Source organism: Monodelphis domestica, chromosome 4 (genome assembly GCF_027887165.1).
Source record: "Monodelphis domestica isolate mMonDom1 chromosome 4, mMonDom1.pri, whole genome shotgun sequence".
Taxonomy (NCBI): domain Eukaryota; kingdom Metazoa; phylum Chordata; class Mammalia; order Didelphimorphia; family Didelphidae; genus Monodelphis; species Monodelphis domestica.
Window position 1 is genome coordinate 208,727,483 of NC_077230.1, and position 22,964 is coordinate 208,750,446.

The 22,964-nt window shown below is 33.2% G+C and overlaps 1 protein-coding gene across 6 annotated transcripts in view; it reads left to right on the forward strand.

Moving 5' to 3' along the window:
* The window catches only part of GLS (glutaminase), an 88,939-nt gene that overhangs the window by 47,571 nt on the left and 18,404 nt on the right, over positions 1-22,964 (forward strand). For 3 of the 6 annotated variants that reach the window (XM_056794130.1, XM_016433750.2, XM_056794134.1), the window contains 5 exons: positions 3,174-3,240; positions 3,697-3,747; positions 8,905-9,081; positions 9,975-10,106; positions 11,782-11,874. In XM_056794130.1, the coding sequence (XP_056650108.1) occupies positions 3,174-3,240; positions 3,697-3,747; positions 8,905-9,081; positions 9,975-10,106; positions 11,782-11,874 (520 nt within the window). Of the gene's footprint in view, positions 1-3,173; positions 3,241-3,696; positions 3,748-8,904; positions 9,082-9,974; positions 10,107-11,781; positions 11,875-12,916; positions 16,119-22,964 lie in introns of those variants that run through there. The other 3 variants (XM_056794131.1, XM_056794132.1, XM_056794133.1) reach the window with 2 other exon arrangements.

The window sequence follows — 22,964 nt, forward strand, 5'->3', positions numbered from 1 at the left end:
ACTCTTAGGACTCCTTCCTTTCTGTAAGTAAGAGAGATTCTCTCTTTGTTCATTCATTAACTAATTCGATATATGTTTCTTGATTATATACAATGTGCAAGACCTTTCTTACCTTTTTTTCCCTACCCTGTAGGAAAAAAAAACTACACAATTCCAAGGGAAAGAAAACTGCTGTGTACAGGATAGATCATTTTAAAGAATCACTTAAACCAAAATTCTTTGAAATTTCATATTCTAGGCATTTATGTTTGTCTATGTATATACCTACTAACATTCAGTTCTGAAATTGCCCACTTTGACTTGTCATACTACCTTTACCATAACCATCACCTATCCAGATTTATGAGTCTGTTTTGCTCAAACAGAATCTGGTTCTTTCAACATTCTGTCTACTCTTTGTCATCCTTATTCTGGCTTCACATCTTTTAATTTCATGCTTTCACATTTTTATCAACCTTTTTAAAAGTTGTCACCAGGTATTGGTGGCAAATGGCTGTAATCTCAGACATTAAAGAAAGCCAGGGCTGTTGGAAGTTCTGAGCTGGGGCAACACACTAAGGTCATTGTCAGTATGGTGAGCCCTCGGGATCACCAAGCTGCCTAAGGAGGGTTAAACTAGCCCAGTTTGGAAATGGAATAGATTAGAACTCCTATACCAATCAGTAATGAGAACTGCTTGTATATTTCTATCCTGGGAGAGATGGAAATACCAATTAAAAAACAAACCGCATTTACAGGTAATTAGGGGAAATGCCCTGGCATCCCACACCTCTTTGACTTTCAGCTGTTCCTTTCCTCTAAATCTAACTGTGGGTCATTCTCACTATCTTTTTGGAATTATGAAATACTTCTGAAGGAAATTGGTTAAGAAACTTCTTGACAGCATCCACTACAAATTTATATTTTAAGTAGGCCTTTATTGCTGCATAGCAATCCTTAGATTTGTATTTTAGTGACTCCTTACTGTATTCTTCACACTAGCCATTCCATATTTACTTCTACATTAATTTAGGATTTCATTAACTAGAACACTTCATTCCTTAAATACTTTGTATTTTTGGCATACTAGACTTTTGATTTCACAGAATTATTTTAAGAAGATGGTTATGTTTAAGAAAAATTATTCTGGCAGTTGTATAGATGATGGATTAGAGCTAGAAGATCAATAAAGAAGGCCACAAAAGTAGTTCAGGCTTGGAAGTAACGAATGCCTCATTGGACTAAGAATAACTGCAAAAATGGAAAGGAAGGAGGTGAATTTGAGAGCTACAGAATTTAGATCATATCAACATCAAGCTGTGATTCTCAGACATTTCAAAATTAGCAGTCAGAAAGCTGTAATTTTTCCTTTTTTAAGCAGTCTGTCTAATTGTCCTTTGCAATGACTTCCATATGGATTGACTATGGATATATCACCTCAGAATTAACACCGTGGTTGACAATGTCCCACAGCACTTAGGTTTTTTTCCATTTCTCTTAAAAATTCTGTAATATAATACATTTAGAAATAGCAATTCTTTAGTTTTTTTTAAAGTATTCAAAGCATTTGAGGTATAATTTCTTTAAAATGCCTATGGTATTAGAAACAGATGTCAGATTATGTCTACTTATGGATTTATATAAGATTAAGCTGAGTACATGGAATATTGCTAATTAAAGCAGCTCTGTAATGTTTAAGGAAACAATATCTCTATCTTTGATTGCTAGATCTTATGTGATTTGCTATTTTTGAAACATTTGCAGTGACAGATGGAATTTTTGAGTCTTCATTTGTCTCAGAATCTGAACAATAGTTCTAATGGCATATATTGTATAAACATTTAATTTAGTGATTTAGTTAAATAACTAACCTGAAATTTTTCTTATACTTAATGGTTTCTACTCTACTTATTACACCTAGATAATAAAGACTTGTTTCTAATTAAACAAGCAAACCACCCTTATCCTAGAATGAGATTATTCTGTTTTCTGGAGATTACTAATTTTTATAATACATAATGTTGTTTACTTTTTGGAAACCCCAAAAAATGGGAGAACAACTGATTTGGGTTCAGATACTCAGAAAATCTTAGAATCTTTGAGCTGGAATGAATGGATTAGAATAAAGGGATATTTGTAATTTAAACACTATGCTAAATTTCCCCTGGGCATACAAATATAAATGCAAGGTAGTTTTTAATTCTTATGGATCTCCCATCATAATTAGGGGACATAATCCATAGAGGAAGGTTTAGCTTCAGGGCAGATATTTAAATCCCCACTGGCCTTAAGCCTACAGTTTCTTTTTTTTTTAAACCCTTACCTTCCATCTTGGAGTCAATACTGTGTATTGGCTCCAAGGCAGAAGAGTGGTAAGGGCTAGGCAATGGGGGTCAAGTGACTTGCCCAAGATCACACAGCTGGGAAGTGTCTGAGGCCAGATTTGAACCTAGGACCTCCCGTCTCTAGGCCTGGTTCTCAATCCACTGAGCTACCCAGCTGCCCCCCAAGCCTACAGTTTCTTAAAGAAAAAAATGGCAGGTCCAGTGGTAAGAACCAAAGGGTCCACCACCAAAAGTTCTGTCACTGGTGACTATGTTGTCAGTGGTCTTGCTCCTGACCAATATCACTATAAAGGGGATAATAATCCTTGAGGATCAGAATGGAGCAAGGCTCACAGTCAGTAGCCAGTTAGTAGCAACTATCACCTGATAGGAACTGGGTCATAGGGTGACAGGAGAAGAGAAGATTTAGCTTTTTCTTGGTATGTGAGAACAGTGAATCCACTTCTGTCATAATCCAAGTCTGGAGTAGATAACAAAATTAACAGTCACTTGAAAGAGCCAATTAACACCCTGAATGACCTAGTATTATTTTATAGAAATGCTTAATGTAGCATATTCCAAAAGCAACTTTTGTATACTTTTGCTTTCTTAGCTAGAAAGCTTTGCTTGTATACAGAAATTAGAAATACCCTTGTTAAGCATTTTTTCTCTTTGTATGACCCAGTATGGTTTTCGTTAACTGTACTGAATTTCTGTGTGGGCACATTGGGAGAATTCTGGAAATGTATTTTTAGTGATATAACATTCTATGAAATGTTTCATTGTCATTCTTTTGGGGGATTTTGCTTATATCTAATTTAGTTTTTAGAATGCCACATTTTTACAGACTAAATCTATTTTGTTTTACAGATTTCAGTCCGAACGAGAAAGTGGAGATCGGAATTTTGCAATAGGTTATTACTTAAAGGAAAAAAAGGTCTTTAATCTTTTTTTTAATTACAAATTATGGCAAATGAATTTAAAGATTTTATTTCAAATATTTTAAAAATTCTCTCAATTATCATATTCTTAATATCTAATCAAGACTATATCCAAAATTTATAAAAGTTTCATATTTTTAATTAGTGACATTTCCCAATTCCTTCTCTAAATTATCCCTTCTTCTCATTGATGTAATATGACTCTAGTATCTCTGTACCACAAAATTCTGTAGATTAAATGGTAATGCTTTTTCAGTTGCTGTCCAAAACTACTTTAAAAATTTCTATTGTGTTAAAACAGCGTTTGGAAAGACAGATTGACTGCTCTGACTTAATATTTTGTCATATTAGCTTAGTTATTTTCCACCTTGGCTTGACCAAACGATTACTTTTAAGCATCTTTATTTTGAACTTCTGTCACCAATTTATAATTGATATTTTTCATTTTCTAGTGTTTTCCTGAAGGCACAGACATGGTTGGTATATTAGACTTCTACTTCCAGGTAATTTGCTATGATTTCACTATACAAAATGTGTATGCATTGTACCACAAGTTATAGATGTTTTTGTTTTTGAAAAGTTGGATAAAGAAGCTAATGTTGTTTCCCATAAAAAACACTTTTTTATGTGTTTCTTAATAAACACTTGCCAAAAGGATTTGCAGCCTTTTATTATATTTCAGAATTAAATAAGCATTTAAAAATTAATAAATCTAAGGGAAAAGAATTTTTTTGTTAAAGCATTGTTCCTTTGAAGTAAATTGGTACTTTGAACCATAATTATGTTGGCATAGGGATTTCAACACACATCATCATCAGCTTTGTATTTCATGTTACCCAGGGCCAAAAAAATTTATCACCTGAAGGCCAGCGTTCTTGTTATAAATTTCAGGTCTCACCATAAAGCTTTGGAGTGGTAGGACTTTTGTTAGAGTCAGAGCATTTAATATTGTCAAAATACTTTGCCAATAACTAGGCTTTCCAGATTGTAAACTAAGGCCAGGCCTGAGATGGTGTATTCTTAGGGAAGCTGAGACTGGAGGATTGCTTTGAGCTCTGGAATTGTTGGCTTCAGTGGGGCTAAAGCCAACTGAATGTCCACATAACCTGCCCCCCAAGGGAGTAGGGAGCTGGGCTGCCCACAAAAGGTTGAACTAGTCCAGGTTAGAAACAGTCAAAGAAGGGTAGGTGGGGCATTGATTCAAGCACTGAATTTGGACTCTGAAAGATTTTGTTTTCTGATTTCTTGCCTCTGATACTTATTAATTATGTTGATTTTTGAATAATTCCCTCAGTTTCCTCATCTACAGAATGAGGATAAGTATAGCATCTACCTCTCGGGATTGTTGTGATTTAGCATACAAAGGACTTTGCAAACCTTTAAGTGCTATATAAATTCTAGTTGTTATCATTATCTCTTTACCGTTATTAATTATTCCATAGTGATCAACAATGGAATCAGGCCTGTGAGTGACCCCTGTATTTCTAGCCTGGGGGAGAGGGGAAATCTGTTCTCTTCTCCCTCTTCCATGAAAAGAGTAAGCTAAGAGTATCTCTGGCTTGTGGGTCTTTGTTTACAATTGGAAAAAGGCTATTATTTTTAAAAGACACCTGTCCAACTATTTAAAAGCACATCTCTTTTGTTTCTGGGATTATAGAGTCATAGATTTAGAGCTTAAAGGGATAGGTCAGAACAGGGAAGGGGGACTTTTAAGATTTTTGTCAGAAGACTACTTCTATTTTATTTAAATAGTCATTTTAATAATTATTTTTTCCAATAACTATGGAAAAGCGAATGCCACATAACTTCATGAACTGTGGTGTAGTCATGTTCCCTTGTTCCTTGCATTTGTGTAGAACTTTGACTTCTGAGATCACTTCATTTAACATCTTAGCTTCTTTTTATAAAGTAAGTGAAGCTAGATTTTCTTTTTGGAAGTTCAAAGATGATAAAATTACAACTAAAATGTTGTAATATGGTTGGAAAACCAGGGCTAGGACAAAAGTCTTGTCTCTAAGACAATGCTTTTCCTGGAAGTCTACTGCTACTATTGGATGTGCACACCTATATAATTTAGTTTAACATTCAGTAAAACCTGATTAAGTAGAAACTACTTACCAGTATCCTCTTCAGTAGGATTACCCACTGTGCCTTCTTTATTCATGTAATCTTCTTCACTAAATGAAAGGCATTTTTTCTAGGCCTAAGGAAGTTGAATCTTGAAACATGGACAAACTTTCCATTGCTTTTAGTCTGAATATTCAATTAGGACATGTGGCCAAGTGATATCTAATGTACTTTATATAGCCTTAAAATTGCTGAAGTTCAAGGTTTCATTTGTTGTACAAAATGAAATCTGTAAAGGAAAAGTGAATTTCAAATTATGTTGCTAATTATAACTGACACTTATATAATACGTAATATTTTACGTACGTTATGTTTTAAGCTTCATAGCAATCCCATTAAAAAAAGATATTTGTTACCATTTAATAGTTGTATAAATGGAGGCTGACACACATTAAAGGTTTGTCTATAAGTTTAGAGGGTATCATGTGTCACTGATTATTAGCATAAACCTCCATACAATCAATCAGCCAGAAAAGTATTAAAAGTTTGTAAACGAGGTGTTTTAGAGGGGAGGTGTTGCCACAAATAAGGGACAAATAGAAACTTTTATTTGCCATACAATGAAAGTAGACTACTCTGCTTAACATCATTTATGAATAAGATTTTCTTTTCAGTGCTATCGACTTTGTTAAAAGGGGGTTCTTCTATGAGAGGATTTATGGAAGAAAAAAAATGGATAAGGGAGGGACCATAGTTTCAAAGTATTCCAATGCAATGTTGTTTAGCGGAGGTAATTGAGGCCCAAGAGGTTGTAACTTGTCCAAGATACCTACCCAACGGGACCACATGATAGGGGGTGGCAGTTTTTTAATGTGTAAACATATTTTTGATTAGCTAACATTTGATTTCAGGTTGCCTATAAATTGCAGTGTACTGTACTACCCCAAAATATTTGAGGCTCTTCAGATACAGGAAACAATTGCCTTTTGAAGACCCTTAGTTTTCTTTGACTTAAAGTATTTTTATAATTTGAAAAATGTTTTGAAATGTGCATACTTTTTTTCCCCCAAAGTCTTTTTTCTGGGGGTTGATTCTTTTTTTAAATTAAGTTTATTCATTTAATTAATTTAGAATATTTTTGCGTGGTTACATGATTCATGTTCTTTCCCTCCCCTCCTCTCACCCCCCTCCCGTAGTCAAGGAGCAATTCCACTATTTCCATATTATTAATATTTGTGCTAGAATGATCTTTCAATCATGTTTCCATTGAACCATGTAATTAAGCAGTTGTTTTTCTTCTGTGTTTCCGCTTCCACAGTTGTTTCTCTGGATGCGAATAGCATCTTTCTCATAAGTCCCTCAGAATTGTCCTGGATCATTGCATTGCTGCTACTAGAGAAGTCCATTACATTTGATTTTACCACATTGTATCAGTCTCTGTGTACAGTGTTCTGGTTCTGCTCCTTTCACTCTGCATCAGTTCTTGGAGGTTGTTCCAGTTCACATGGAATTCTTCCAGTTTGTTTTTCCTTTGAGCCCAATAATATACCATCAACAACATATACCACAATTTGTTCAGCCATTCCCCAATTGTTGAACACCCCCTCATTTTCCAATTTTTTGCTACCATAAAAGAGCATGGCTATAAATATTTTTGTACAAGTCTTTTTCCTTATTATCTCTTTGGGGTATAAACCCAGCAGTGGTATGACTGGATCAAAGGGTAGGCAGTCTTTTAAAGCCCGTTGGCCATCCTTACTTCCTCCTTCCTTACCACTTGAATATTTTTAACCTGAAGTTTAGAGATTCAATAAATTAATCAACAAGTATTTAGTTAAGTATATATTAAATATAACAAGTATTGTGTGGTAGGCATTGTGAATACAAAGACAGAGAGGGAATTTTGGAAGAGCTGCATATTTGTAGAATATATGTTTGAAATCACCGAGATATCCAATTTGAGATTTCTAGTAGTTGGATGTTTTTCTTATTGTGAGATTGTGTTGGATCTTTTTTTTTTTTAAATCTGATTAACAAGCCATTTCTTACTGAGATTGTACTGAGCTGGTGCTAGTTGGTCTGCAGCTTGAACTAGAATAGCTGCAACATCCTTATGAGACATAGAGTTTTCTAGGGTTGCCTGTTTCTTTTCTGTAATCTCAGTTAATGAACTAGATCTTCAGCAGGGAACCCCAGGCCAATATGTAGATCTGGGAGACATCTTCATAGGGATAATAACTAAACCCTGTGGGGTGTGATTAAGTCACTGAGAATGTAAAGACAGAAAAGGAGGACATTCTGGACAGAGCCCTCAATTTGGAGGGGGGTGGTGCACACATGCATGAGAATATATGATCATTCAGCAAAGGAAACTGAGGACAGGTCAAAGAGGTCAGACAGGTAGAGTCTTAAATATTATTTTTATTCCATGTTATTTTCAGATATGTCCCAAATATCTTGGCAAATATCTGTCTCAGAGAGAGGTTTTTAGCATATGAAACCTGTAGGAATCAAATGCACATGTTCATAATCTAATTTAATTTTTTATTCTGATGTGTTTCTTTAACTTTAAAAATAAAATATGCTTCATTTTCCCTATTGTTGAAATAAAAGTATGTCCTTTACTTCAAGTATTCCTGTTTAAGCAATATAAAATGGTTTCTGGTTCTTGAATGAATGAAAAAAACAATTTGTTAAATGTTTATTATGTGTCAAGCATGGGGTATACATGTACAAAGTAGGAGACTCTCCCTACTCTCAAGGAACCTAGATTCTAATGGGGGAGCAATACAGTGGGGAGGAGTGGATGGGGTTTTTTTTTTAAAATTTGCAAAATTATTGGGATAATGATTAGAGCCATAGAAGAATATATTTATAAACTTCTTCCAATAACAATGGCAGTATTGATATGATTATGGTTCTAGAACTTTTGGGGGGTGGGTGGGACTCTTATGTGTCCAGTAGTGGTATAGTTGGTAAGAGGTCCATGGCACAAGTATGGCTGAGGCTACTTGGATATAAGGGGCCCCATAAAGAATTCAGTAATCAGGGAAGAAAGGCTTGGAGTAAGTTCTTTGAGGGGGTTTGCTGGGGAGAAGAATAGGAAATGGATCTATTCATTGGTCTAGGGCAACGATGGCAAACCTATGGCATAGGTGCCAAAGATGGCACACAGAGCCCTCTGAGAGCATGTGGTCTACGCCCTTTCCCCCCAAAGTTCATTACTAGAAAGGCAGAGGGACTCATGACATTGCTCTGGGGGGGTCCCCCTTCATCCCTCAATGAAACTTCCTTTGCCAAGGAGGGCACCACTTATGTGTCTGATGTATCTGAAATGTAACAAAACTTGAATGGGGCTTTCCTATGCATCATGGAGCTTCACTCATGTGACTCATATTATAAGTTTGGGGGCTCAGAGTGATGAAACGATTTCAATTATCAGAAGTTTTTTTTTTCTTTTTAGTAAAGATATAAAGTTGTCATATGTCCATAAAATTAAAATTCAGATAGCTTAACCTGGGGGTTAATTTTAAGTTCATTTTATAAGAAATTAGGATGCACATTTTCAGAATTTTTATTTTTTATTCTTTTAGCTGTGTTCCATTGAAGTGACTTGTGAATCAGCCAGTGTGATGGCTGCCACATTAGCTAATGGTGGTTTCTGCCCAATTACTGGTGAAAGAATACTAAGCCCTGAAGCAGTTCGAAATACACTAAGTTTGATGCATTCTTGTGGCATGTATGACTTCTCAGGTCAATTTGCTTTCCATGTAAGTAATTATTGCATGCTAATTTTCTCTAGCAAGAAACTAGTCTAGACTGGTTTTAAAAGATTTGTTGTGAGCACACTTGTACTTTGCATTTACACTATATAATAACTTGAAAGAATCTTATTATCAGGGTTAATTTATTACTGAATTGGTAAGTAACACAGCTAAGCATTATCCTTACTGCTCTGAAAAACTCTATGACTAGTTTAATAGAATTACTTAATGTCCTTTTGTATTTTCAAGGTCAGTAGAAAACATTTATAGCTGTTAATGTTTAGCACTGGGGTGATCACTAATGCTTCAAGAATTCCCCAAGTTTAAAAATAATCAATTGATTTGGTAAATTCTTAGAATACATGTTTTTAAAGTTAGAACTATTTTAAATTAGACTAGGTAAGTAAAAGCATGAGAAGACCTATTTCCCTAATAGCGTGATACAATATTTCTTTCTGATCTTTCATATATTTTCCACTTTTAACTGGGGGAAACAATGATTTTTTAAAAAATCTTGTGTGTCTCAAGCCTTACCTTTTATTTTAGCTTTAAAAGTTTTACCTTGGTCATTTATTCAGCACCCACTTAATTGATTCAATATCCAGAACTATAAGATTGGCGTGGTATTAGAATATCCCTCCTTGTTCCTATTTTTGTATCCCACATAAAATTAATCTTTAAGAAGCATTTACGAATTCCATCATTATACATTTCCAAGTCATAGGTAACTAGGTGGCATAAAGGATTGAGTGCTAGATGTAGAGAAAGAGGAAGATATGAATTATTTTTCTGCTAGAAAGTTTAGTAGCTTTGCAAACCTTAAAGTGCTATATGAATTTTAGCTTTCATCACCATTTATCATCATAACTTGAATACCATTTTTCTTTAATGTTTTGTAGGTTGGTCTTCCTGCAAAATCTGGAGTTGCTGGAGGCATTCTTTTAGTTGTTCCTAATGTTATGGGAATGATGTGTTGGTCTCCTCCATTGGATAAAATGGGCAACAGTGTTAAGGGAATTCACTTCTGTCATGTAAGCAGATTTTCTTAATAAGAATAATAACCATTTAATCTTTACTCCAAGAAATAATATTAGGTCAATGTTGTTGTTAGAAACTAATGTACTTGTTGCCTATGCCTAACTGAGGGTTGGTACCCATAGTAAGCAAGAAGATAAGAGAATATCTAGCTGCCCTGGAGTTTGAGTCACTGGAATCATGTGAGCCATATATCTTAGTGCATTAAAGAACCAACAAGTGTGATTCCTTAGTCATTGTCAGTGATCTTTGGAAAACAAGAGAGGTATACAAATTGGAGAACGGAACACTGTCCCAATTTCTAGAAAAGGGAAGATAATAGAGTCTACAAGCTAGAGTCCAGTGCACTGGATTTTGGTTTCTGACCCCCACCCCCAATCCAGAACATTAAAGGGACTATTTTTATATTAGGTATTTCTAGAAGAGGAGGCAGTGATAGCAAAAAAGCAATGTGGCTTCATCAAGGAAAGCTTTCCTCTTTTGACAGTTACTAAACAGATAGAACCAGGGAAGTATATTATAGATATAATTTATCTAGTTTTTATTCAAACATTTGATAAAGCCTGGTGATATTTTAGTGGAAGAGATGTAGGCAGGTTTTATTAACCTTTTTCTGTCAAACCCTTTTGACATTTCTAATGAAACCCATGGAGCCCTGCTCAAGATAATGTTTTTAAATGCCTAGAAAAAAATACATAAGATTACAAAGGAAACCAATTAAGATATAAATATTCACATTTTTTACAAGTTCATAGACCCCAGATTAGTATAATACTGTATATTTAGGTGCATTTAGAATTGGTCGAATGGCAAGACACAAGGAATAATAGTAATTAGTGGTATTATTTTGGAAGGACTTCTCCAGTGTAGTATCCTAAGAATCTTTGCTTGGCTTTATGACATTTTAACATTTTAATAGGTGATTGGAATTAAGGGTAAGATGGCATATTTTTTCAAATGTGCAGAAGTTACAAACCTTGATGGATTGGCTAATACAATGGATGAGTTAGGATTAAAAAAAGCTCTTAATAGATGAGAGCTTTGAGCTGAATGCATAAAGAAATTTAGTATCACTAAATTTCAGATTTTATACTTAGTTTAATAAAAATAACTTCTTAAATACAAATTTGGCTGAAAATGATGCTAGAGATGGGGATTGAAGACTTAAAAGTCAATATGAATCAACACTGATAAAGTAGCAAAGAAAACTAATTCAACTATCTGCATTAAGAGACTGAGTGTCGAGGACTAGGGATCCTTTGACTTCTACCATATTCTGACTTGTTGAGAACTTCTTCTAGAGGATTATTTTCAGTTTGAGAAACCACATTTTAGGAAGAACATCTGTCAGTAAAAGTAGAAAGTTTTATAGAATAAAGTACTCAAGGAGGACATCAGAGTCATGTGATTAGAGGCTATGTCTCATTTGAAGAAATTAAGAGACTTAGAAACTGGAAGAAACGATTGTTCTCCAAGTGTTGGAAGACCTATTTTATGGAAAAGGGATAAAATTTGTTCTAACTGATCCCCGAGGGCATAACCAGGAACAGTGAAGGAAAGTTACAAAGAGTTAAAATGTAAACTATGTTTCAAAAAAATGTTTTGGCTATGTATTGGGAATTATTAACAGTTAGTAAGGTAATTTCTTATAGCATCTCTTTTCATTTGCAGGATCTTGTTTCTTTGTGTAATTTCCATAACTATGATAATTTGAGGCACTTTGCAAAAAAACTCGATCCTCGAAGAGAAGGTGGTGATCAAAGGGTAAGCTAAAAACTTTATTTTATACTATGCTGTAGTCTGTTTTATAATAAAAGAATAAGGTGTAGCTCTCATTGGTATGTCAGTATGTAATAGCTTTTTATTTAGGTTTTATAAACTATAAATGAGTCCAAATAAATTATTTGAAGCATTTGTGGAAATTATCTTTAATTCACATATGTGCACAGTATTTCCCTTGTGTTTTTAAAAACTAGAGCTACTTAATCTAATAATAAGTTTTCTGTCGTCTGCACTACTGCATATAAGATATGGAATTAGTTCTTAAAGAAACAGACATTGGTAGTGCTGCAAAAAAAATGTCATTTTCAAAGTTTGTTAGTTTAAAAGGCAAGTTCTGCTTTGAAGTGAACTTTTTGTCTTGACTAGAATGATTGTTGGATATGTTAGAAAAGAAAGATCTATAGGGTTAGTGGTAGGGTTTACCTACTTGAGAAAGAAAGCTTTTTTAGGTCATGGTAAGTTAAATATTTTTCATTTAAAATAGTTTAATTATGTATGCATTTTCAACGAGTAATATCCTTAATTGGAAGTTGTGTTTTTATTTGTATCAGTGGAGTATATTTCAAGTATGGTAGTATTTATCATCCCCTCGTTTTAAGACTAACTTCAGTAATAGGCAAATTTTAGCATAAGTATACTTATAAAAAATATTGGGTTGGTCATTTGACTTGTGTTGAAAGTTTTGAATCAGCTCTTTTTTTTTGCTTTTAATTTAAAAAATTGTTTAGAAATTTGAGGCTTTTTTATAACTAGAAAAAGATCTCATAAATGTTATATGATGTATGATCAATAACAATGATAATAGCTAATATGGTGCTATAAGGTTTGCAAAGCACGTTACATGAATTACATCATTTGTTACTCTCTTTTGAATATTTTACAAGGTTTATGAGTAATGCAAGACAAGATAGAACCTTCCATAAGAGGTATCCTAAATTGTATGAAATAAAAGCTCAGGTGGTGGTGGTAGTGGGTGAATACTAATGGATTCTAATAACATTCATTGAAAAATACCATTTTGTAGCTTGGACCTTTCTTCACTCAAGTGCACTAATAAAATTATGTATGTTGCTTGAACAACTAGCATGCCTTTGGACCCTTGGATTATGAAAGTCTCCAACAAGAACTTGCTCTAAAAGATACAGTATGGAAAAAAGTGTCACCTGAGGCAAATGAGGACATCTCCACAACTGTAGTGTATAGAATGGAAAGTCTGGGAGAGAAAAGCTAAAGGAAATGGGATCTAGTGTCAGAAATTTTTATTGAAACTCACAAATGTCTTTCGTTTTATGCATATTCTCACCATTGATTTGAATTTTGTTTGTTTCTCAATTTTTGGCGCAGGCCAGAGACATTTTCCTCCTCATCCTTGTGTAAAATTATCAAAAAACTGGATTTGTTGGCCTTTTAAAGACTGCAAAAATAGGCATTAAAGCAAATTTACTTTATTTTAAAAGAACTATAAAAAGGAACCATGTAGCTTATTTTAAAATTTTCCTCTAAAATGTTATTTTGTAATAAGTATTATATACCTCAGATAAGATATTTTCACATTGGAAAAATGGGAGCTCTTGACTTTAAATCTCTTTATTATTAAACCCTAAAAGTCATTTTTCAGTTCTATAAACTAACTGGCATAGTGTCTATATTATCACTTTTTAAGCCACATCCAAAAAGCAAATTAACTGATTTTCAGTTTGTTTGGGTTTTTTTTTAAATGTTAATCATTGAGACTATATCAGAATGGTCCTAGAATACAAAGTGACTTCAGGTTAAGCTTGGGAACATTTTTGTAGCACTTTTGGATATTTTTTATTCCTTTTGATATTCTTACTAATTTTTTTGACAACTGCTAGTGAATATATGTAGTGCCCTAGTTATTTTTTGCAATTCCATTGTTGTGATAATGAAGAAATTTCAATGGGTAGGGAATAATTTATATTACTCCCAAACATTCCAGCCAAATAATGGAAGGTATAAAATGAATGCTCAAATTGCTAGTAAACTAGAAGGAACACAAACATTTCTAAGAGGAAATGTCTCTGATTATTAACTATTTTTTCCCTAGATGATAGAGTGCTTTTTTCTTTAACTTTTTCAAAAAGAGAGTTTTTTAAAAAAAATAATAAAGTAGGAACACATCTCTTAGAATGGAAGGATGTTTTATTTGCACTGAGTCAGTGTAGTGACATAGGAATGGACTAAATAAATTTTTGAATTGAGCACTGTTATCAAGACATTTAATTTTTATATTCTGTCTTTGAGGTTAGATTTCTAGGAACCTAAAATGTGTATCGAGAATAACGTGTTCAGTTTATTATTTTGTATTATGGAGAAAAAAAAACTTGTAACTGATAAAGATATTCAAAACTGTTTTGAAAAACGATATTTTGAAATTACACAGGACCTTTTTACAATTACAATTCTCCCCTCAATTTACCTATCAACATCACAGGCCAGTTCCTTTTGTTCTTTTGAGAAGAGTTTAGCATGTAGATTTTGTCATTGTATTTGTAATTAGTAAAGGATAAGAAGACATAATAAAAAGTTATTCAGATAACTTAGATGTAGGTGTCTTTTGACTGTATATGTAATGATCAGCCAAAATTAGAAGGTATTAGGTTAAGGACAGGGCAGTATGGCAATACAAAACTAGCCTTGAATCCAAGAAGACTTGGGTTCAAGTTCTGCCTCAAATACATACCAGTTTTGCAACCATGAGCAAGTCTCTTAAACTCAGTGCTCTGCATAATACTCAAATATTCCTTTTTAAGTTTCAGAGTAAGTGTCGATCTGCTTTGGGGATGGGAGTTTCCTTACCTGGGAGTCTCAATAAAACACAAGGCTCACTCCATGTTAATGACAGTAGAGAAATTCATCCCAAAGGAAGTATAAATACTGAGTTACTTACACATAGGGAACTTTTAAGGCTTTCGCCATGGATCATGTGGTTATTTATAATCATATGATACATTACTGCTATGAAAGCCATTATTATTTTTGTTGCTGTTGTTATTTTCTTTTTTTTTATTTATTTCTAAAGTAGCAGTGACTCTTTTGGATAGTATCTTTACCACTATAACCTTGGACATGATTCAGACTCAACAATACTCATATAACTTGCTATTAGTAGTTTAAACAGGTTGAATGCAGTGAATTGGAAGAAGTTTCTCTCTCCCTTTCTCCCCCTCCATTCAAATCCTGCTTCTCTTTGTTTTGCCATAGATTTTATTTTTTAGAGTTAGCCTATAGCAGTTGATTTTGTTAGTAAAAAAGTGAACTGGAAATAGTTATGAAAATATAGTGGAAAAGGAAATTTTATATTTTCATGTATTGTATTGATATATCTATTTATAATTATAGGTTGTTTATTTGTAGAATTCACATGACTTAGTAAATTAAAATCTTCAGTTGGAAGTCAAGTAGGATAATCAGAAAATTTAAACACCCCTCTCCCAGGAGGTTTAAGAACTAGAGCCCTAAAAAAATATTCACTCATTGGAGAAAAGGGAGGAAGAAATGAGAGAGAAGATCCTTTGACTAGGATCCAAAACATCTATATATATATTTTTTTAATTGCCAGGGGCTTAAAGAATTCAGTGTTACTGATACTATTTCCAAGATAATCCTTTAAAAGTGCCCATGTTTGTTGGGTTTCATTTGTTTCATATCTTTACTGATTCTTGATATTCAAGCATTTTAGAAGTTAGTATATTTGTTTTTTTGGCTTTTTTTTTGTATCATTGACATTTCATTTGAAATGTACTTTTTCTTTAAATACTTTGTTTTTTAGCATAAATGTGCATTTTGCTTGAGTATTTAGATTTAAAACATTTGTCTTATTTAGCCTTTTTTTCAGTTGCTTTGTATATTTAATGTACCTTTTGTTTCCTAGCATGCATATTTTTGTATTGTATAATAAATTTATTTTAAGCTGCTTTTATTGTTTTGAAAGTGTTTTTGATGAAGACAACTCCAACTATTTATACAAGTCATGTTGGAGATTTTTAATTTAGGAATATTTTATCTGTTATGAAAATATAACCAAAAGTGCTGAACATTTTATTATAAGAGTGCTATGAAGAAAAAACCTGGATACTTAAAGCTGTATCAGTTGCTTTTTAAAATTTTCCTTACAGGGGGATTGTTGGGGGATGTGTTTTTTTATTTCATTTTGTTTTTTATTGTTTGTACTAGAAGCATTTAAATAAAGACTTTTCTGTTGAGTTTTTTTTTTTTTGGGTTGTTCTACATTTAGTAGCCCTAATTCCCTCCTCCACCCCAAAAAACAAAACAAACCATTGGTAGAAAAATAAAAATTCATTTAAATTCCTGCTTTCTGAGAAGAGAATATTATTAATTTTATTGATTAATACATGACCCTGAATTCCATTATAACCTACAGAGTAAGGAGAATGTAGCTCTTAATTCAAAGAAGTTTAGAGACTCAAAGCTGACAACACCATACTACAGAAGCATTTCTTAGACCCTGTGAATGAGAATTTCGCTTTTGGAATTGTCTCATGAAAGTTGCACAATTATTTTTTAAATTGTACCTTTCCTATAAACTGTTTCATTGGTTTTAAATTTATTTTAAATTCTTATGCTATACTATTCTTATTTGTGCTTTCCGATAAAATCTTCCTCAGAGGATCTACACAAGACCGTCATCAGTGAGATTTAAGATTTGGAATTGGAATTTAATTTCAAATTAGATTAAGGAACATTTAGATTATAACAAAGATAACGAGACTTAATCAGGGCACAAGAATATAATCTTTAAAAATGTATTGCATTAAATAGGTACTGCATGTCTAAGACTGGACATTTTTCCTTTGGGGGGAGTATGCTACACAGTAGAATAGCCACAATTTTAGGTTTAATAGTCCATTTTACTTTATCAGTAGGGATTTCCACATTGTTTTATTTTGGTGACCTTGGAAACCTTGAAATGTGTTTTTAAAAGGTAATAGCTATATTCTCAGAGAAATGGGTGTATGAGCAATTTGTACCTTTCTTACTGTTTTTTTTTAATGTCATTAATCATTTATTCAGTATTTCCAGTATTTTTTAAAAAATTAAAATTGTAATAGAACCCAACTTGGCCAAAACTTATTTGGAAAGACATGATGTCTATACATACAATTAGAAAACAGACCAGGAACTTTTTATTTATTTCCTCATTTGTATCCCCCTCTATTATTTTGAGAAGTTCATTGAAAATTATATATTCTTTTTTTTTTTGCTGCTTAGGTAATTATTAATTTTTTATTATGAAATCCATCAACTTGAAGGAAAAACATTTTATTGTGATATATTTTTATAAAGTATTGTCAAGGTTTGTATTAAACTGAAAAATAATATTTTCAGAGTTAGCATCTTGTTAAATAGCAAATAGTATTGAATTGAAATTAGACTCACTTTAGAAATCTAAATTTTAGTTATTCCTGTGCCAAGATATAAACTAAAAAGTGCTATGTGGGGAAAGGGAAAATCTAAATGAAAACTGCAAAACCCAGTTGATTGTATTTACTTGAACTTTTTTATGTGGATTAAAAAAAGACACTTAAGTTTTTTTTAAACTGGGTTTTTATAAGCTCCTTTATAGATTCATATTGATTACTTTAAAATAATATCCTTATAATAATCTTTTGATTTTTTATTATAATTGCGAGAAACTTGAACACATATTTTGTTTAAGTTGTAGGTTTATATTACTATTTCCATGAACTTATCAGTGGTAACTTCTATCCATATAACATCTTAATAATTATCTTGAATGAAATCTCCCTCATTTATTTTAATGTATTCAAATGAATATGAATTTGATGAGTACATGACTGTATTTAAGATTGTTCATTGTACTTTTACATTTAAATTATCATACATTATCAGTGTATTAAATAGTATACCTCAGTATCTTTCAAAACACTCTTCTCTAATAACTAAATTCTAAAGTTTTTGCTATGAAATTAAATGATAAACCATTGTGAGTCAAGGAACAAAAAATACATAACTTTGTGAAAAGTTATTTTTTCTTGGCTATCAATTTATTTTATAAAATATTTGTTAAAACAGATACTGCAGAAATAACATTATGCCTTGTATGAATCCGAAAGGCCCTAGGAGAATTATCCAAAATGTTTTATCTTTACATGACTTATTAATATTTTCAATAACTAAAATGCCTATAGCCTATCAGTTCAGTTTAAACATCTAAGAAGTTTTTATTTTCATTTATGCTCAAAAATATCCAAATAGATGAGCTTTCTAAAATGAGTTGGTTTATGTTAATATATTTGTTGGTTTGGATTTTTATTTTTAGAATCACAAAATTTTGAACTAGAGACTAATACCACTAAGTCTAGTTCTATATCTCTTGAATGGATACAAATTTTGGACTTTCTCAGACACTGTCTAGTGCAATGTGTTGCTCTGTTTTCACTTTGCCTTTTAAAAGAATGTTCAATAGAATGACCAGTAGTAAAGGCTAAATAATTTGTGGAATTGGATCAACCTTTATGAAATTAATAAACTCTAGTTGATTTCTCTCCCACAATTATAAAAGTTAATTACTCATTAATACTGGAAGCAACAGCACAATGTTCAATTGTCCTAGAGCTGTTGAAAGTCAGTTCTGGGATGTTACAACTCCAAAAATAAACATGCACCATCAACTTTTTAAAAATCACTATGTTGGGGGATAAGCAAAAGATAACAACTAAGGAAGTGCATAAGAAAGAATTGGGGAAAATATTTTCTAATTTTCTTTCACTTATTGGAATTGCTTGACTTCAAAACCGTATTTGCACCCCATAGTTAATAATGGTTTTAATTTATTTTAATCTTCATTTATCCTTTTATGTTTGATTAATCACAAGCTTAATTGATATGTTTTTTAGCTGCTGGAGAGTGCTAGATCCTTTAAAAGTAACTAACCCAAAAAATTAATTAATTAATTAAAATAAAAGGAACTAGCCAGTGCTTCCCTCAAATTTAGCAAATCGAGTAGAGCCTTAGAATCTCATTATGGAATTGGGTACTCAGGAAAAAATTGTTCTTTTAGGAACACATATTGAAACAACTTGTCAAAGTTGATAAGCATATTTTTGGAGTATTCCATTTAGAATTAATACCAAAAAGATTCATATTTAGTCCCTCTTCAAATTGTTATTCTGGGGGATATGTTAGGAATGTTTTGATAATGATTTTAGTATGACCTACACTTGGAATGTTTTGCGTATTATCATCAAGATACATATTAAAAGTATCTGCGTGTACTCAAGAATAAAATTAAATCTTCTATTTTGAATTTCATATTCTGTAAAGTTTTATTAAATATACTTTGGGAACTTGAGCCAAAATTTCTTGTTCTATTCCTCCATGTTCTCATTTAATGTTGTCAATTCAAAATCTCTTACCTGAGGGCACAGAAAACCACTGAATTATATAACTTAGCACCTGAAGTTTCCCTTTTGTGTCTTTATTTTAACAACCTGGAAATTTAAGATAATCTTTTATTCTTTTAACACCTGTATTTTTTAAAAAATCTATAATGGATAATAAATACTAACATTTCTAATTTTATTTTATTTTTTGAAACTTCTTAGCATAGCCACCTTTGAGTACATTTGGATTTGGCCTTGTGTCCAAGCCTAAATGCACCAACTGTCTGTATCATAAATAAAGGAATGAATGAAATGATTTGCTCTTGTTGATTATAACCATAAAGGTGAACTGAAATAAAAATAAACTATTTCAATTAATTAAATTCTATGCACGTTCTCTGCATCATCAAATTGAAAGGCAACTAAAACAATGAACACTTGTTAAAAGTAATTACAGCAATAAAGCCTCCTTTTTTTCTTTTAACTTGTTCAGCTAACCTGTTTGGTGGAAAGATAAGATTGACTTTTCACTTAACTGTTTGAAAAATTGTTCCATTGAAGAGAAACAGCATCTTCCATTCAAAATATGACATGTTACATGAAAGAAAAAAAGAGGTGAAAAGAGACTGTATCAAATCCTTCTCAGTGTTTTAATCTTAGCTCTTTGAAATAGCTAACTTCCCTACTCACTGTTCACCTCATTTCCATGAGCATCCATAAATATCATTCAATCAGTACTAGTATTTCTTTTTTTTAATCCCTCTCATCTCTCCCCCTCCCAGCCCCCTACTTTTCTTCCCTATTTATTATTGACTTTGCATCTCACTTTAATATCAATGCCTTGTTTATATAAATACATCTTGCAAAGTTATAGAAACAGCTATAATAGAAATTGAACAGAACGGATGACAACTTATTTGGATGTCTTGTATTTTTACCTTATAAATCAAATGTTGATTTATTTAGTGCCTCATTAAATAAGATGAAAAATAAAGTGCACTAATGATCTTTAAACCTGGATCAATGACACCACTCCTAATTAGGTTTGAAAACTTTAGTTTTGTTATTAAAATTCCATTTTTGACACAGGTTTTATGTGACTATATAAAAATTTAAAATTTCTGTGGTTTGTAAGTAAAAGAGGATTGTGCAAACAATTTTTTAGCTTGTATTAAAGCCTTAGAATCCAGAAGAAAATATTCTTATTCCTTATCATACATCACCCAGCTCTGAGATGTCACTTGAATATATGCACCCTTTTTCTTGGCACAGTATCAGAGGCCACTGGTAGAAGATTGAAAATACTAATTCTAGGAGCCACTCAAGTGGAAGGAAAGTTGGTGTGTGTTGTAGATGATTGTGTGCTCCATGCAACCTCTGGGGCTGAGAAGCAATAGAATATGGATCATTTTGCTGTTGCTTGTGCTAATTTTGACCTGATAACACCAAGAAAGTTGTCCACAAGCAAGCAACATGGAAAATGGAGAAATTTCTTGTGGATAAGTTTGCTTACCATGGCAGTACACTTTCCAGAGATTTCCATATAGATGAAGTTGGTGGAAGTAATGTCAGCTAGTTCAGTGTTTGGGAGGCTCTGAAGGAAAGTGTTGGAGAAAATGGCTATTGAGCTGCCTTCCCAACTGAAAGTCTATGGAGCCTTTGGGTTGACCATAACTGTGCCTATGAAACCAGAATAGTCTCAACTAGTGCCATTCCAGGAGGCTGAATCATTTCCATTTGAATTGTCTTTGGAATTTTCTAATGCTAGCAAGATAAGATACCAGATACTGTTTCCCGAGCTTCAAGGCATCCAAACTCTGCTAGAAAGAGCACAATTCCAATGGCCAACCATGTGATTCTAATGCCAAAAGCACCTTTGCCTAAAAAACCACCCAGAGCTCACAGGAGGCAAGTGCTCATGGAGGTCAGAAGCAGCAGTCCAAAGACCCTCTCAAATTCTCTGCAGAACTTTGGCGTGCTGATTGGGAGCTATAAGAGACACAAGCATCGAACTGCCCAGCATGGTGTACCCACATCAAAGAAGGCGCTGTGCTCTGCAAGCAAAGCGGATTTGCAGAAGCTGAAAAGAAGCCAGAGATGCACAGACTTAAGAGACTGCTCTATCTCAATTTTCAGACAGGCTCTTTGTGCCTAACCTGTGGTAGAGCCTTCTCAGCTCCTATTGGTCCAAGCAGCTACAGTCAGACATATTTTTTTCATTGACCCCAAAGAAGTGATGCTATTTTGGTCCTCTTTAAGTACCAAGGACAGCAGCTAGCCAACCAAGCAGCTTTGCACCTGCTCCAAAGTGCTCTTGAATAGATTTAATTAAATTTCAGTTCCCATCTCCCTCCCCTCCATGTAGTTGATCTCTCCCTATAAGAAATAGTCTGACCTAAGGGTTAACTGTCATGATGTTGACATAATGTAGTTGGGTTGCATATTTTTTCCTATATTAAATGAATGCCTGTTTCCAAAGGATGCTTATATATGTCAATAGAAACAAGAGATTTGTCAGAAATTTGCTGATTCACATTCTGTTGAACTGCTTGTTTTAACTTTGGACTTGTAATTGATAGGCCAAGAGATGACTGATAATCTTTGTTTTGATAGGGCTTATTTATTGTTCAGTGTTTGTCTTTCCAGTGACAGTGAAGAAATATGTATGGACCCCATAGTGTACAGTGCTGTGCAATGTAAAGGAAATTGCCACTATAGTCAAGACCATTGTTCCCACCCCACCCCAATACTGCCTATGTGACTCTGGCACATCACAACATCCCTGGCTGCAGTTTCCAAATCTGTGAAATTAAAGGTTTAGACCATAGTACCTGAGGTTTCTTCCAGCTCTCGGTTTATGATCCTACCTTTTTCTTTGTTAAAAAAAATCTTATAATCATAAATATACATATGTATATTTATGATTATAATAAGTTCTTAAGTATTGATTCCAAGGCGGAAGAATGGTATGGGCTAGGCAACTGGGGTTAAGTGACTTGCCCAGGGTCACTGGTAGGAAGTATTTGATGCTATATTTGAACCCAGGACCTTCTACCTACAAGCCTAGCTCTCTATCCACTAAGCCATCAAGCTGCTCCAATCCTACTTCTTTTTGATCCAACTCTCTTTGAATTGTGAGGATCAGTAGTTACAGACTCTAAAAAATCTTTTTAGGTCTTTCACTTGGCTGAGTAAAGGGCACTGTGAATAAAGAGGACTAAACTAAGCCACTGCATGGTACTTTATCCCTTGTCAGTAGGAAATGCTGATTGAAGATACATCCTTATTTATTCCTTTGGTTCCTGAGGGAAATGGAACCTGTGGGGTCTTTTTTTAGTCCCTCTTTGTTTATATGTGCTTGATAAAAAGTTAACACTAATATACCTTCCAAGAATACTTTATAGGTAGAGTTTGGGGAAGATAAATGAGGGCAAAATCTCTTCTATCTAGGATTCGATTAAAAAAAAATTTTTTAAGTAGGATTGTATTTGCTTTCTCTAAGCAAAATATTTATTTCTATTACTTCTCAAAACAATTCCCATTTAAAAAGTTACTATGATTTGATGGGATTATTCCTTGATGGCCAAAGAATTCTTTCCTAAGCTAAGCCAGTCTACCAATGGTGAGCCTGGGGACTTACCTAGGCTAGTTTCTGAGTTCACAGTGGGCTCTAGGTCTTTGCAG